The following is a 16,201-nucleotide window of genomic DNA, read 5'->3' as shown; positions in this document are numbered from 1 at the left end:
ATCAATTTGCTATCACAAAAGGGGTCCCCAGCACCCAAAAGTCTGAAAACCCCTGCCTTATACAATACTGTGATTACTAAACAGGAACCAACCGAAGGGATTGTTTCACTATTGAAAATGATTGACACTTTATAAACACTGGATTCCTTCCCACCAAGGAGGATTTCAGTCAGATGTGTAGTGGAATGTAAATAAGCCTGTTTAAGTCCCATTGATGTGTAGATAAAGAGATGCAAGTTTGTTCACAGTGTCATTGTTTCTCCTTCAAAGAGATAAGATATCAGATGGCTGATAATTACACAAGCACCGACTCATTAGGGGGGGAAGACTTCATACTAATCAAAATGCATTAGTAGACAAGCATCTGACATCAGCTCTAAAATAGCTCTTGTGCGAATTAAATTTGACAAAGTGAGTTAGGGCCTGCTTTACTCAATGGATGAGTACAGCAGGGTTTAGCACATTCAGTGACGACATCACCTACTACTTGCTAACTAACCCCACGGGTAAGCGTCTATTCTATGCTAGTGGAAACTATTCACTACTTCTAGGGGACTGACTTTGTCTGAATCGAGACTGGACAAGGCCATTTGTTTTGTTTAATGTGGGTTAAAGGAATAGCCCTGCTCTCAGCCATCATGTGGGCTTAGCGGAAAGATGTTTCATTTGTCTGGAGAAAATACAAAAATCAATACTTTAATTTCAGTTTTCAATTAAGAGAGCTGACGGGTTAGCTAGCATTTTTAACATGGGTCCCCTATGCTCATCCATCAGCATTAGTGCACATTGGAAATAATGACTATGACTGCATACTCTATTATCTCTGTCCAAATGGGAGCACAAAGGTAAGTAATATAAGTGGACAACCACAAACTAATACAATGTAGTGGATGTAATGGACCCTCCGCTCTTTCTTTGTTTAGTAATTTATTTCCAGCTGAGCAGAAATGAGACCGTGAACTGTAGCTATATGTTATTATGTTGCTTGGAAAACGGCCAAATGCACCCTGAACTTGATAATTATTTTAATTTTATCTTAATGATTAATACAGATTAACAGGCCAATTTAAATGTTACATGCACGTACCTTTATTAAGACTTTAATCAGCAACTTGATAGTAGGAAATCTAATCGTTGGTAATGATAACCAATCTGGGTATTTTAATAGTTTAGGCAAGGAGGATGTTTGTTGTGCTGTTCACATTTAGACCACTGTGTGATGCCTTGGTAAGTATGGAAAGGATAATGGTGCTTCAGTTTATTCTATTATGCTTCTATACACACGAACGTACGCACGCACGCACGCACACGCACGCACACACACACACACACACACACACACACAGAGAGAGAGAGAGAGAGAGAGAGAGAGAGAGAGAGAGAGAATCTAGCAGGAAGCTTGGCAGCTCAGTGCCAAGAAAGTTGGGCCTGGTTGAAAAAAACAAAGACAAAGCAGGGTAGAGTGCCACTAGAGCAGAAAGGAAAAGGGCTCCTCAATTGTATTGTGCTGAGACGACTTAAAAAAAACATATTTAATAGAGAGATATAAACCAAATAAAACATAATCCATAAAATGCATCACTACATCACCACACTTTATTTGAGATTTCTGAAATACCATTCAAAACCGCAGCACGTTGAATTCTGCCGAAACACTATTTTGACTAATAAAATCACCTAATGAATGTATGTCTGTCATTACATGCTAATTAAATACTTCTCCAGGCCCATTTTTAAGTGTTGCCATTGATTTTCCATGCATGTATTAATGAGAGTACAGGCAGTTGGCCAGGGGAGGGGAAGGGAAGGGAGGGAGGGGACTGGCAAGGGATGAGGGGCTCTGGAGTGCTGGGTTCAATTGACAAAGCCCTCAGTGACAACAGGAAAAAGAGCAGGGAGAGAGGCAGAGAGAGCAGTGGGTGAAAGAAGAGGCCATCAGGTCTCTCTTTCTCTCCATGGCGGCTGTTGTTAGGCTGGCCAAAACTAGGTCAGTCTCTGGGATACAGAAATGACAGGCTAAATTGCTTTGCCAAAGCTGAGAGAGAGAGAGAGGGATATATATATATATATGTGAGAGAGGGAGAGAGAGAGAGAGAGAGAGAGAGAGAGAGAGAGAGAAAGAGTGTGGGCCCTCTTTGATTTGTGTTCAGTATAATCGACATATACAGTGCCTTGCGAAAGTATTCGGCCCCCTTGAACTTTGCGACCTTTTGCCACATTTCAGGCTTCAAACATAAAGATATAAAACTGTATTTTTTTGTGAAGAATCAACAACAAGTGGGACACAATCATGAAGTGGAACGACATTTATTGGATATTTCAAACTTTTTTAACAAATCCAAAACTGAAAAATTGGGCGTGCAAAATTATTCAGCCCCCTTAAGTTAATACTTTGTAGCGCCACCTTTTGCTGCGATTACAGCTGTAAGTCGCTTGGGGTATGTCTCTATCAGTTTTGCACATCGAGAGACTGACATTTTTTCCCATTCCTCCTTGCAAAACAGCTCGAGCTCAGTGAGGTTGGATGGAGAGCATTTGTGAACAGCAGTTTTCAGTTCTTTGCACAGATTCTCGATTGGATTCAGGTCTGGACTTTGACTTGGCCATTCTAACACCTGGATATGTTTATTTTTGAACCATTCCATTGTAGATGTTGCTCTATGTTTTGGATCATTGTCTTGTTGGAAGACAAATCTCAGTCCCAGTCTCAGGTCTTTTGCAGACTCCATCAGGTTTTCTTCCAGAATGGTGCTGTATTTGGCTCCATCCATCTTCCCATCAATTTTAACCATCTTCCCTGTCCCTGCTGAAGAAAAGCAGGCCCAAACCATGATTCTGCCACCACCATGTTTGACAGTGGGGATGGTGTGTTCAGTGTGATGAGCTGTGTTGCTTTTACGCCAAACATAACGTTTTGCATTGTTGCCAAAAAGTTCCATTTTGGTTTCATCTGACCAGAGCACCTTCTTCCACATGTTTGGTGTGTCTCCCAGGTGGCTTGTGGCAAACTTTAAACAACACTTTTTATGGATATCTTTAAGAAATGGCTTTCTTCTTGCCACTCTTCCATAAAGGCCAGATTTGTGCAATATACGACTGATTGTTGTCCTATGGACAGAGTCTCCCACCTCAGCTGTAGATCTCTGCAGTTCATCCAAAGTGATCATGGGCCTCTTGGCTGCATCTCTGATCAGTCTTCTCCTTGTATGAGCTGAAAGTTTAGAGGGACGGCCAGGTCTTGGTAGATTTGCAGTGGTCTGATACTCCTTCCATTTCAATATTATCGCTTGCACAGTGCTCCTTGGGATGTTTAAAGCTTGGGAAATCTTTTTGTATCCAAATCTGGCTTTAAACTTCTTCACAGTATACAGTATATCGTACCTGCCTGGTGTGTTCCTTGTTCTTCATGATGCTCTCTGCGCTTTTAACGGACCTCTGAGACTATCACAGTGCAGGTGCATTTATACGGAGACTTGATTACACACAGGTGGATTGTATTTATCATCATTAGTCATTTAGGTCAACATTGGATCATTCAGAGATCCTCACTGAACTTCTGGAGAGAGTTTGCTGCACTGAAAGTAAAGGGGCTGAATAATTTTGCACGCACAATTTTTCAGTTTTTGATTTGTTAAAAAAGTTTGAAATATCCAATAAATGTCGTTCCACTTCATGATTGTGTCCCACTTGTTGTTGATTCTTCACAAAAAAATACAGTTTTATATCTTTATGTTTGAAGACTGAAATGTGGCAAAAGGTCGCAAAGTTCAAGGGGGCCGAATACTTTCGCAAGGCACTGTATCTTTTGCAGAAGTTGCGATTCTTGAGTTCATGTCATGACTGCTCAATGTGCAACAACCAATTTTTGGCACAAGGCTAATTGGATTGGACTAAGTCTGTGCCAGGGCTCCACCACGTGGTCAAAAAAGAGACTCCCATTGGCGCTCTTCAAATAAATGACCTAGCTACTATACGTACCAGTGGTACTGAAATGTGTCCTTTATTTAGGTGTACTGTATCGTACAAAATCCTTAATTACATACTTAATCCTCTTCATTCCTATGTGGAACATAAGCCTTCCAGGAGAAAGCACCACTACTATTATTTTGCCTTTTTGGGGAGGGTTTTTCACAACAGGCCACAGTCCTTCATCTCCTTCTCCATGGTTCTTTGTCAGGTTTCCTTAGGGAATGAAACAATCAATCAATCAATCAATCACAAGTATTTTATAAAGCCCTTTTTACATCAGCAGTTGTCACAAGGTTCTTTACAGATACCTAGCCTAAAAACCCAACGAGCAAGCAATGCAGAGGCAGAAGCAGAGTTGCTAGGAAAAACTCCTGAGAAGGCAGGAACCCAGGAAGAAATCGAGAGAGCAACCAGGCTTCGAGGGGTGACCAGTCCTCTTCTGGCTATACCAGGTAGAGATTTAAGAGTACGTGACCATTAAGGCCAGATTGTTTTACAATACATTCAAACGTTCATAGACGACCAGCAGGGTCAGATAATAATGATGGCTAGAGGGTGCAACACTTTAATGTTCTAAAATTAGACAGCTTTTCATAGTCAGGGGTTCAAAGTATCATTACATATTTGCAGCTACTGTTCTTGGATGAAATATGGCTACAAAAATTTAACTTTCCTGATAATTGTTGCCCAATCCCTAGACACCAACGTTTTATATGTAGAGCTCAAAATAAATAAAATACTCTAAAGTAGCAGAGGAAGATCAACCTTTATTTATTGAAACTGCTTGCATACAAAATATATTGCACTATAACCAGACAATGTCAACATAAAGCCCAATCTGTTCCACTAATATGTACAAAGAAAATATTGCCCAAAGTGGTGTAACATACAAGGTCAGTCTACCCAGTTGGTTCACTATCTACAGTATTTCTGGTTTCAGTCCTGCTTTCAAAACACAACACCCTACAATGTGTGCAAGACGAAATGTTTTACAATTGTATTTTTCTTGAATCGTATACGTTCCCAAAATAAATAACTAGAAAACAGTCTGTTTGGCAACACTGTGACTTGACCTTGACAACAGAGTAGACTGTGAGCTGATCTGCAACATCCTGTCAGTTTACGGTCTGCATCAGATAGATGAATGTCATTCAAATACTGAGTAAACCATTTATGCCCCAGGCAGGGTTAGATAAAGTCCCAGATGGATGGTGCCATTCTGAAGAGACCATGGCCCACATTGCTCAGGCCGTTCATAACGATCTGATCAAACATCTCTTCCAAGTCTGCACCATTAAACTGGGCTAAACCTGCCGTCATTTTCTGTTTTAAAAAGCTTTTTTTTGCTTATCCCACCCCTCCGCTATTAGTACAAAATATTCAATTAATGTCTATGTAATTTCATCATCATACTTATCTAATTTATATAAAATCCCAAAGACTGAGTCAGACTGGGTCCAGTTCAATTAGACTGTTAACGCTGGGGAGAGCAGTGGCTGTTAGCCTGCTGAAAGACAATTTTCCTCATTGGACATTGGCAAAAAACAGCAACACAAGAGATGCTCAGACAGCTGTTCACTGATGCCCATTGGCTGTACATCATCCAATGTTGCAATTTAGAGTGTAAACAAGAAAACAAAAATTATTTAAACAAGACACTAGGAATACCCTCACAGTATTTTTTTTCTTCTTCAACTGTAAACTAAAGTTTTAATGCACAAGCACTGATCCAATATAAGACATATGGTTATAACATGGGACTAAACTTCATCCTCCATACGGCAAAGGTACATGAGACTCAGAGTTACCTATAGGGTTATCTAAACTTGGTAATATTGTTGACAGCATTCATGTGATTCACCTGCTGAAGAAATCTTATCACATCATCGTTTATTATGGTTCATATTATTTAGTAGTTGCAAATAAACCAAAAAGAATGATAAGTGCACATTTGAAGTTCAATCCAAAATAGCAAAAAAGTATTTTAAACAAATGAGATAATATACAGTATGCACCCCCTTTATATAATTTACAATCTAATGACCAATTGTCAATATCTTATGAACAATATATTAGGGTTGGAGAGAGATGTGTGTGTACCAGTCTTCCCATTGACACTTTTAAATGAAAAACCAACAGGGAAAGTGATTGTTGGTCAATGTATGGCAAAAGGACCATGTGCTCAATATCACTCCCCAGTTCGACATAGTTCATGTTAAAAGGTCCATATATAAGTGCTTCTGTCATAAGGTACTGTACAGTGTTGACGATATGGAGTCCTATCTGAATCTAATAGTCTCCATTAAATGTAGCCAGTGTGAAATTACATGAATTTGTTGAGACTTGAATAGAAATTCACACAAATAAACTCACAGCATCTTTCTCCACTGTGATCCTATGGTAAGATAGATATTGAATTCATGGTCATTCCACCATTTAAAAAAGAGAAATGCTTTATCATTGGCTACAAAAATCATCATCCCTATTCAAGCAATATTCAGCACTAGGAAACAGAAACCAAGCAACAGTCAAGATTGCTGACTGTCGCCAACGTCGAAACCAATGATAAAGGACGTAGCCTACATGCATCGCAAGGTTAAAAAGACAAACTTTTCTTTTTTTTTTGGAAGGTGAGCTGTGTTCACTACATGAGTAAAATCCATTACTGTTTTCCAATGTCGTCTTCTTCCCTGATTGACTTCTATTTGTGATACTATCCACACGAGATAAAGGCACAGATCAGAGAGGAGGGTTATTATTTATTTTTTTGCTAATGATGCAGCCGTGACCTCACATGGTAATGAGTTCTATATTCCACTGTGACACACGGCTCCATAAACACATCATGATGGAAAGAGAAGGCAGGAAGGACCAAACAATCCAACCCTCTAGCCGGAGAAAAGGCTAGTACTGTACACGAACAAGTGATAGAAAACCATATCCTTTTAGAAATTCTGATTCATCATGGTGGCCCCTCTTTTTGTTTTAAACATTTTCTCCCCACAGCTTTTAATCATCTGATAGGTAGTTGTCAACAATGTCAATTAGAAAAAGACTGCAGTCTCAGTTTTCCTTCTCCCGTTAACACCTAAAAGCGTAGATGGCTCCTTCCCTGTACACAGTAACCCACCCAAAACCCCATCCACCTGCCACTGATGCTGTCGGAGTTGCTTTGTCCAAAGTGTGCTTAATTTCAGCCCTGACCTGTCCTCTTTGGCCTAACGTGTCTCTAATGAAGAAGCTTCTGGATTGATGGCGTGGTGTGTGTGTGTGTGTGAAAGAGATGTGTGTGTGTGTGAAAGACGAGGGTGCCTTCTGTCGGCCCCATCTACGACACCCCGTTCACCACCACCGGGGGCACAGCAGTGGATTCACCACTAGGGCCCTCCTGCTTCTCCTTCTTGATAGGTCGCTCTTTGATGGGTCTCTGTCGGTTTGCTCCGGGGACAATTCCGTCGCCTGCGGGGCCAGGGGGACCTCTGGCTGCAGCATGCACACTCCTCTCATTGTTACTGTCCACTCGGATCTGTGGGACCAGAGAATACTGTATGAGCTGGTAGATTGGGGAGATGCAGGACAACGGAGTAGCGTCACTTACAGGTGAATTAGAGTTTGGAGCAGTCTGTCCGCCAGCCAGATGCATTTATATTAGATTCTCCTGGAGAATAGTCGGCTAATGTGCTATCACTTTACATTTGCACACACCACAGATGACCATTAAATCGGCACTTCTATCAATTGCGTGTCAGTCATGTGGTGAAAAACCCAATGGTCGGAGCTCTAACTTTTGTTCACGTCTCCCCAATTTAAATTAAAAAGGGCATAAAGGAACTATTTCTCAATGCCAGAAATGCAAATATGACTATTAGAACACCCCAAGGAGACATTCACAAATCACAAACTTTGGAATACATTTGTATAATACTGTAATATTGCCCTAAAAGTTGGGTTTGAGGTTCTCCAAATCAGCACTAACTTTGGAAACAATCACACAATGTCAGCTCCACAGTGAGGAAATAAAAATCCAAGCTCACCCTTCATCTACTCGTGGGTAAAAAATAAAAATAAACTTGTGGGTTAGTAGTATGGAGCGAACTAACAATTGCATTTTAATTCATCAAGATGGCCAAGCTTTGTGTAGTAGTAGGGCGTGGAAACACTTGCTATGCCTCTATGGCCACGCAAATGAAACACTTTGTAAAAAGTGAGAAACATTTGTGAGAATGACGGGGTTGAATTGGGCATCTCTTCGTCAATCTGCAGGGCACATTTCAGGACTTGAGAACTTCCATGGCCATCAACAACGGAAGGAGGGTTCAGCAAAACGTTGCTTTTCCAAAGTGGATACTGTCCCTACCAACAACGTGGCTTATAAAATATCCCGAACAGCCAGCAGCACCAGTAGAGACAGAGCATTATCAGGGCTTCACTGTGTAAGTGAAAGAGCTTCTACACCTGCATTGCTTGCTGTTTGGGGTTTTAGGCTGGGTTTCTGTACAGCACTTTGAGATATCAGCTGATGTACGAAGGGCTATATAAATACATTTGATTTGAAGAGCTACCGCATTAAGTTCACGTCTTCCACCTAAATAACACTGATTAACGTCAAAGTAACCGAATGTCTACCAGCTGTAGAAAGCTAACTGCTGGTGATGTCATAGAAAGTACAAGCCTATGGGAATAGAGTCGCGATGGAAGTCAATGTTTCTGTATAGAGCCGAGGCTGGGACAGATGTGGGGTCTGTGTGTAGATGGCAGGCTATCTACGATGTATTCGATCGTGGAGCTGGTGAAATTTTGGAGAAAGGAGGCAGGTTTATTTAGAGGGGTGGATTGTGCTCAATGGGAAAGTTTTGTCTATTTATGGAGCTTGCCGCATGAATTGTGTTTTGGGAGCTGCTGGCTGTCTGCATTTGGGCTCTCTGTGTGTGTGTCTGTGGCGCCAGGGGAGTTTTCTATAGAGCCTGCCTGTGGGCTAAATTGAAATGCGACGCTTTGGTCATGGATCTGATCGCAGATCTGGGGTCATTTTGGTGAAGTCCCAGACATAGGCTTTCTTTGGAACTGTGAATTGTGGATTTTATTCAATGGGAAATATGATTTTTTTTGATCGTAGGATAAATGTTGTCACAGTGGCTTCTTGTTGAAGAGTCATCAGCTAACATTGGCTTGCTATAGCCAGCTATTCTCCCCCCCTCACAAAATAAGTGAGCTAGATTTTGTTTGTGTACTGCCATATGTCAATAACATAGCAAAGTTTCTCTCTGGTATGGGCTAGTAAATATCCTAAAGCTAGCCAGCTAGACAGTGAGAGCCGAAAGATAAAACTGGGTAGAGTTAGAGGAGATAATTCACTTTGTTTCCTCTGCTGCTGGCTTGATACTGTTCACTGAAATAAATGTATGTAATTCAATTTTTTTTCTATAAAGATTGTAATTGTGTCCAAATTTTATGAATATTGTAGAAAAATCCTCAGCCGTGTACCAGCTTACCATGTACAGTAGGCTACAGTAGACTCACCGTGTGAGTCATCAAAATAACTATCTTGCATCCGGGCAGTCTTCGTGGTTTGTATATGCGGGGAGCATAAATTGTACAATAGTTAGTATACAGCACTAACTACATAAATATCTGATAGGATCCATTATCTGCTACCTGTTAAGCCTCTGTCAGAGGTCATTGACTAAGTTGCAAAACGGCTCCTGTTGTGTGACCAAAATGGCTAATTTTATGACCAAATGACAAAATCAAGTTCCTACAAAGCGCAAATTGTATTATTTTCTAAATTTCCCAGAGGTCTTGAAACGGTACATGGTGACATCTACTGGTAGTGTTATGACACAGCAACTGAGACTGCTGCCAGGAACAAAGAACAGCTGGTGCTGCTGGAATTCCTCACCTGCAAAGAATCTTCCTGAGGCCTTAGCTTAGGGTCTCTGGTATTCCGTGAACGTGACTCAGTCCACTGGATGTCTTCAGCTACAGAGACAGACAAGGTAATATACAGGACCTCAAAATGTTATTATGGCAGAATGATAGTATCATTACTCTGACTCATACAGCAGTACATAAAACCCTAAGGCAACGAATGCATTTATATACAGACAGTGACACGGGGGCCCTTGCACAGTAGGGGTATTAAAGTAACAATAGATAGGCTAGTTCGAATATGGATAGTAGACCTTTGAAGCCTCCTCTTCCTCTCCCTCCCCGTCCGCGAGGCCCTCCTCCCCCTCTCTTGCGTGTATCGGGTCGTTTGGGGAAGCCCCCTGTCAGCTCGTCAGTGGGGGCCAGAGACCAGTCACTCAGCTCGTCCTTGTGGTCCGACTCAGTCTCAGACGCATTGGAAGCCTCAGAGTTGGTGCCTGGTGAGAGCGATAATTAGTTATCCTGTAAATAATCACCAATTTACCAAGTTCCACTCAGTCCCATACAGCCATAGTATTGTGAAAAAAAATAAGGAAATAAGGTTCCATATAGGCTGAACTTGTTGCGTATGAACATACAGTAAAACATAGACAATCAGTGCCTTCTGGACATAGCCTACTGTTCCATTTGTACATGCTGATACAGGCTCCACACTCTTTCCAGTTACATACCGGAGGTAAAAGAGGGACCACCGCGTCGTCCACGGCCTCCTCCTCCCCTGCTGAACGGCTTGCCTCCTCTCTGAGAGCCCATGCCCATCATGCCTAGGCCACCGTTGTCTACAATGAAGATCTTGTTGTCAGGCCGTCCAGTCCCCGGGGCCCTGGGGCCTCCTCCCCCAATCTGCCTCAGCTGCTCATCTATCTGCAGCCGCTCCATGCGCAGCTGGTCCACTTCCTACATGGAGACACAGTGTGTCTGTATCATGACTGTATTCAATAACTTACTTCTTTAAAAGTAACCTATATATCTAATAGTGAATGTTAGGCAGAACCTATCATTCTGATGAAGTCAACAGTCAATAGAAAGGTAAACAAACTCCTGATATAAGTCTTTGGATGAAAGCTTCTGCTAAGTGGCATTTATCTTAACATCCATAAAAAGGAACATAAGCGTGTTGCAAATTTTAGCAAAGCAATAGGGGAAAGCTTCTAACCTTCAGATAGTTGAGATGATAGTCTAACAGTACTTTAGCATTGGAAATGCTTTCCTTTGTACCCACAAAGACAAATGGCACCATGCCCTGTAAGAGAAATAAATACAGGACCTAATGAGGACAGAGTGGCTCCAAAGTCATCAGTAGAAACCAATTAAAGTGAATACAGAGTTCATTTGATTCTAGCCACTTACCTCATCCACTGGAGGTGGCTTCTTGTCGTTCTCAGCCTCGATCCGAACTCGAACAACACCAGATTTATCCACTACTTCCTGGATCAACTTCCCATTTTTCCCAATGACTTTCCCTGGCAAAGGAGATGTGGTATTAGATTATGAATGATGATAAAATGGAGACTGAGTTGATGACTTTTCAAACAGAACACAATTTTATCATCTTCTACTTTACCCACTAAATTCCTTGGTACTTTGATGACATCTTCAGAAAATTCCAAGAAGCTCCTAGCCTTGCGCACTGCCTCTTGATCCTGCAATTGAATCATACATGCATGTCTATCCCTAGTATGACCAAGTAAATATAGCTTGTGAGTAGAGGTTTGTGAGCTTCCATATTTGTGCTAGTTGTGTGGTGAGCTCCCTACCTCGCCATAGATGTGGAAGGTGCAGGTCTCTTCGTCCAGGTCTATGGTGGTGACCCCAGGTACTTTCCTGGCCTGCTGGATGTTGGCACCATGGGTCCCGATGGCCAGCCCCATCAGGTCATCTCGAACCACAAACTGCTCATGGAACCTAGATGCCAGCTGCCGAGAGCTCTGCACACAAACCATAACCCCACGCATAGCTTAACCATAGTTCACCTCATGCAGAGACAGAGCCTATTGAGGTTAACAACACTAACATGGCTTTGTCTTAATATGCTGCAATTAACAGATTTCGTTTCAATCTTTTTATGCGAGTAAAGTACATGTCGGATAAAAGAAAATGTCATGACAGGCCTGATGGAAACAGAAAGTATTTTGGTAGACTTAAAGAAAATAATACGCTAGACAAGGTAGGATCTTTGTGTTAGTAAAATGAATTACGCGAGAAATGTCAGTGGAAATGCTTTTATGAGTAAATATTTATATAATAACCATCATAGCGAAGTAAACTTGGGGACTTGTGTGATCCTCCCACTATGACCAGTCTGGAAAGCATGAAGTTTATTAGGCAACAGATGAAATCAATGATGACGAACTTCAGAGGGTGGTGAAAGTACAAGATGATGAGCTTGAAACTCCTTTCCAAATAATATTTCTCCATAATAATAATAATCTCATGTAGGCTATACGCGCCAATACCTAAGTGGGCACACTCGATATATAAACACATTTGTGTGAGAAAACCATCAGTAGAGTTGAAAATGCAATGAAATATTGTGTGCATATTGTTATGCAGATTTTAGAATATTTGCATGAAAATCTGTCACCAATTGGATGGAAATCTAGCTAATGTGTTTGACTTGCGAGTGTGCTTAAACTTTAAGTACCTCCAGTTGGCGGCTAGCCTCCTCGTTCCTCTGCATTAGGGACAGCTTGGTGCGCAGGCTCCGGAAATGCATGTCGCTCAGCATCTGCGCCCTTTTGGTTGTAATCTCGTTCACAGACTAAAATCAGAGAAATTATGCGGGAACTGTATGAAACAATACCTAACAGGGACTGAGGTGTGAAACTTTTAGAAGCCAGAAAAAGAATTGAACATACCAGAATAACAAGCTGTCTTTTGTCTGAGTCATAAGTGACATTGAATGCTCCCACTGCCTTCTTAAAATCTTTATGAGAGTCTTTCGAACACCTATGAACAGAAAACAGTTTTGGCCCAATAGTAATAGTCTAATAGTAATAGCCTCAAAACCAATAGTCACACATACGGCAGCAATGACCACATAACTCTAGTACTTTACTTGAAAAAGCCTTGAAGAATAGGCCTACTTACATTTGCAGTAAGTCCTCTGGGACGTCTAGGTGAATTTTCAGGAAGGAGTTTTTTGTAGCCGTCTTGTTTGGGTTGACAGGCCGTAACCTATCTAATGTGACTATTTCATTGAGCGTGGCATCACAAGCTGCATACTCTATGACATAAAACTGAGAAGAAGAGACTTACATGGGGATCATCATGATAAGATTACAATAGCTACATAATAATAATAAATTAATGCAAACTCTCGCTTGAACCGCTGCATTGGACTTACCTCTCCCTTCACCATCCGGACCTTCGCCAGCCACCACCCACATGGCTCTTTATCATTAGCCCTAGAATAAACCTGTGGATAGAACAGTGGATAATATTTTATTAATTAAGTACATCTTGTTGAGTTATTCTCACTGATATCCATTTCAATTGTTTGCGATACACATTCACCAAACCCCTGTGAATAACCAAACAGAATGAACACAAAACAGCAGTTCCCTTCTGCTTTCAAGAAACACATAACTATCGAGTTGCCATTGTATATCCTAGCCTACTAGCAATCAGCAAAGTATTGGGTTTAATTGACATTGACCAGTGGGAGGGAAGTCCTTATCCATTACTTACAGCACATACCTCAACTTCATCACTCTCGTTTATCTCTTTCTGAAAACCTGTGGGTGGAGGAAATCGAACATCATGGAAGGGAATTTGACGTTCTGGCTGCCAACTGAAAGAATAGAAATAAACAAATGAAACCAGGGCACTTCACAAGGGGAAATTAATCAACGACTGAACAAGTGTGCGGTGCGCACACACACTATAGTTCAATTAAAAGAGAAGTTACAAATTGTTATTTGCAAGTACAACTAATTATAGTAGACATGTAGTCCATGGTGGTTAACTATTACTCAATGCCTGGGTCTGATTCAAAGTAGCATACTGCGTTGCTATTTATCTAACTACTGTAAATACCAACTAGTTACAGTAGCTAGCTAGTTGGCTAGCTGGATAGGCCACATTAGATTTGAACGCTAGCTAGCTAACTTTAGCTAATTGGCTTATGTTGCCGGAAACCAAACACTCACTTGTTTTCAAAGGACACGGTGACAGCACTTTCATGAACATCCTTCAAATATCCCTAAAATGAGAAAGGGGTTGAGAAAAAACAAGACATGAAGCAGACAGTCATTGAGCCAACAAGAGGTCAAAGCCAAATAGATTTTAATCTCATTGACTGTTGCTAGATAGCAAGTCTTATTAACTAGCCAACAGCTGAAACTAACGTTACTCGACGAAATAACAAATACCACCAACAGCACGAAACTCAAATTATTTATGGCCTTATTGAACCAACTTCAGATGTGTTGTTAGCTAGCATTGGCTGCACGTCTGGCAGAATAAGCCTGTGCTGTCTGGGCCTGACGCGTTACCCCCTAGCTAGCTAGCTGTAGCAAGATAGCTCACTGACGGACTCAAACGCAACATATTTACTAGACACCGCTGTACAACAGAAACGCTTTCAAATACTAGAACTAGCATCTAGCTAACGTTACCAACCCACCTTGTAAAAAGCCCCACTCGTCCCCCTGACTTCAACAGCTAGCTCGTCCATGACACCTAAGCTAATGTAATGCTAGCTGGGTAACGTTAGCTACAACACTATGAGTGCAAAACTACGGTCTTGAATCTCTCGGTCACGTCGTTACCCTTTTGCACGCTTTAATTTTTCGATTTGCAAAGTTGCGATTTCAGATTTATAAAGAAAAGAACGCGAAACATTTAAATGATGCTAGATTATACAGTTCGCAACTGCTCTTGCACGCATTGATGTGTAAACATAAGAGCCTCCCTTCCCATCGTCACGTGACAAGGGTCAACTGTACCATGTTCACTCAGTTTCATTTCATCGGTTTCAGTTCAGGAATGAGTGGTTCAGCGATCACTGTTCAATGGATGTAATAATCATCATAGTAAAAAAATTAATATGTGAAATCTATTGTGAAGCTCTGAAACCTATTCTTATTCTGTGAATTATCCCCCCCCCTTAACATGTTCAAATAACTCAAGCATAGTTTGGCATCTTTTTTCTAATTCGGAACAAACTAGACATGGCCAAAAAATAACGGCACCGATTTGGCCTATAGGTAGCGCTGTAGAAAACATAAACTTTGTATGTACCGGTAGGTGTCTTTTCTCATGTTGAACAAATTTGCCTTAATTTGCAGTCAGGATAGATTATTTATTAAGTAATTATCAGTCAGGATAGATTTTCCTCCTTTGAAATGTTTGCAAACCTTGGAAATAACACAAAATTCAGTATGTAGGCCCATGGTACATCTCTTAATTTACACTGAATAATAATATAAATGCAACATGTAAAGTGTTGGTCCCATGTTTCATGAGCTGAAATAAAAGATCCCAGGAATGTTCCATATGCACAAACAGCTTATTTCTCTAAAATGTTGTGCACAAATTGTATTACATGCCTGTTAGTGAACATATCTCATTTGCCAAAATAATCCATCCACCTGGCAGGTGTGGCATATCAAGAAGCTGAATAAACAGCATTATCAGTACACATGTGCACCTTGTGCTGGGGGACAATAAAAGACCAAGGTAAAATGTTCAATTTTGCCACACAACAGAATGCCACAGATGTCTCAAGTTGAGGGAACATGCAATTGGCATGCTGACTGCAGGAATGTCCACCAGAGCTGTGGACAAGATAATTAAATGTTAATTTCTCTACCATAAGCCGCATCCAACATCATTTAAGAGAATCCTCAGCTTTCTCCCATCAAAGCCATTAAACTCAAACTGTTTTAAAGTCACCATTGGCCTCATGGTAAAATCCCTAAGGGGTTTCCTTCCTCTCCGGCAACTGAGTAAGGAAGGACGCCTGTATCTTTGTAGTGACTGGATGTGTTGATACACCATACAAAGTGTAATTAATAACTTCACCATGCTCAAAGAGATATTCAATGCCTGCTTTAAAAATGTTTTTTACCCATCTACCAATAGGTGCCCTTCTTTGCCAGACATTGGAAAACCTCCCTGCCTTTTGCTTGACATCATGGGAAAATCAAAAGAAATCAGCCAAGACCACAGAAAAAAAATGTAGACCTCCACAAGTCTGGTTCATCCTTGGGAGCAATTTCCAAATGCCTGAAGGTACACGTTCATCTGTACAAACAATAGTACCCAAGTATAAACACCATGGGACCACGCAGCCTTCATA

The 16,201-nt window shown here is 41.1% G+C and overlaps 1 protein-coding gene across 2 annotated transcripts; it reads right to left on the bottom strand.

Moving 5' to 3' along the window:
- Positions 1–4,716: 4,716 nt before the first annotated feature.
- LOC139366116 (fragile X messenger ribonucleoprotein 1 homolog B-like) lies at positions 4,717–14,837 on the bottom strand. Of its 2 annotated transcripts, none has more exons than XM_071103226.1 (15): positions 14,525–14,837; positions 14,049–14,101; positions 13,588–13,690; positions 13,244–13,315; positions 12,988–13,136; positions 12,756–12,846; positions 12,542–12,658; positions 11,655–11,825; positions 11,462–11,540; positions 11,248–11,360; positions 11,054–11,140; positions 10,569–10,794; positions 10,152–10,334; positions 9,869–9,948; positions 4,717–7,495 (listed from the first exon to the last, which is right to left on the bottom strand). In XM_071103226.1, exons 1-15 carry the CDS (start codon positions 14,573–14,575, stop codon positions 7,298–7,300), a joined length of 1,773 nt encoding a protein of 590 aa, XP_070959327.1. In that variant the 5' UTR covers positions 14,576–14,837; the 3' UTR covers positions 4,717–7,297. The 2 variants fall into 2 exon arrangements, with proteins under 2 accessions (XP_070959327.1, XP_070959329.1); XM_071103228.1 differs by having other exon boundaries at positions 13,597–13,690; positions 14,525–14,831.
- Between the last annotated feature and the right edge of the window lie 1,364 nt (positions 14,838–16,201).

This window comes from Oncorhynchus clarkii, chromosome 14 (genome assembly GCF_045791955.1).
Source record: "Oncorhynchus clarkii lewisi isolate Uvic-CL-2024 chromosome 14, UVic_Ocla_1.0, whole genome shotgun sequence".
Classification (NCBI taxonomy): Eukaryota; Metazoa; Chordata; class Actinopteri; order Salmoniformes; family Salmonidae; genus Oncorhynchus; species Oncorhynchus clarkii.
This window is presented reverse-complemented; position numbering and strand designations above follow the sequence as displayed.

Coding starts and splice junctions, on each gene's coding strand:
- LOC139366116 (XM_071103226.1), bottom strand. CDS start 14,575: ATGGACGAGCTAGCTGTTGAAGTCAGGGGGACGAGTGGGGCTTTTTAC. Junction 11,826..12,541: donor AGGCTAGCCGCCAACTGGAG/GTACTTAAAGTT, acceptor GTTTGTGTGCAG/AGCTCTCGGCAGCTGGCATC. Junction 10,335..10,568: donor TGGTCCCTCTTTTACCTCCG/GTATGTAACTGG, acceptor CGCTCTCACCAG/GCACCAACTCTGAGGCTTCC.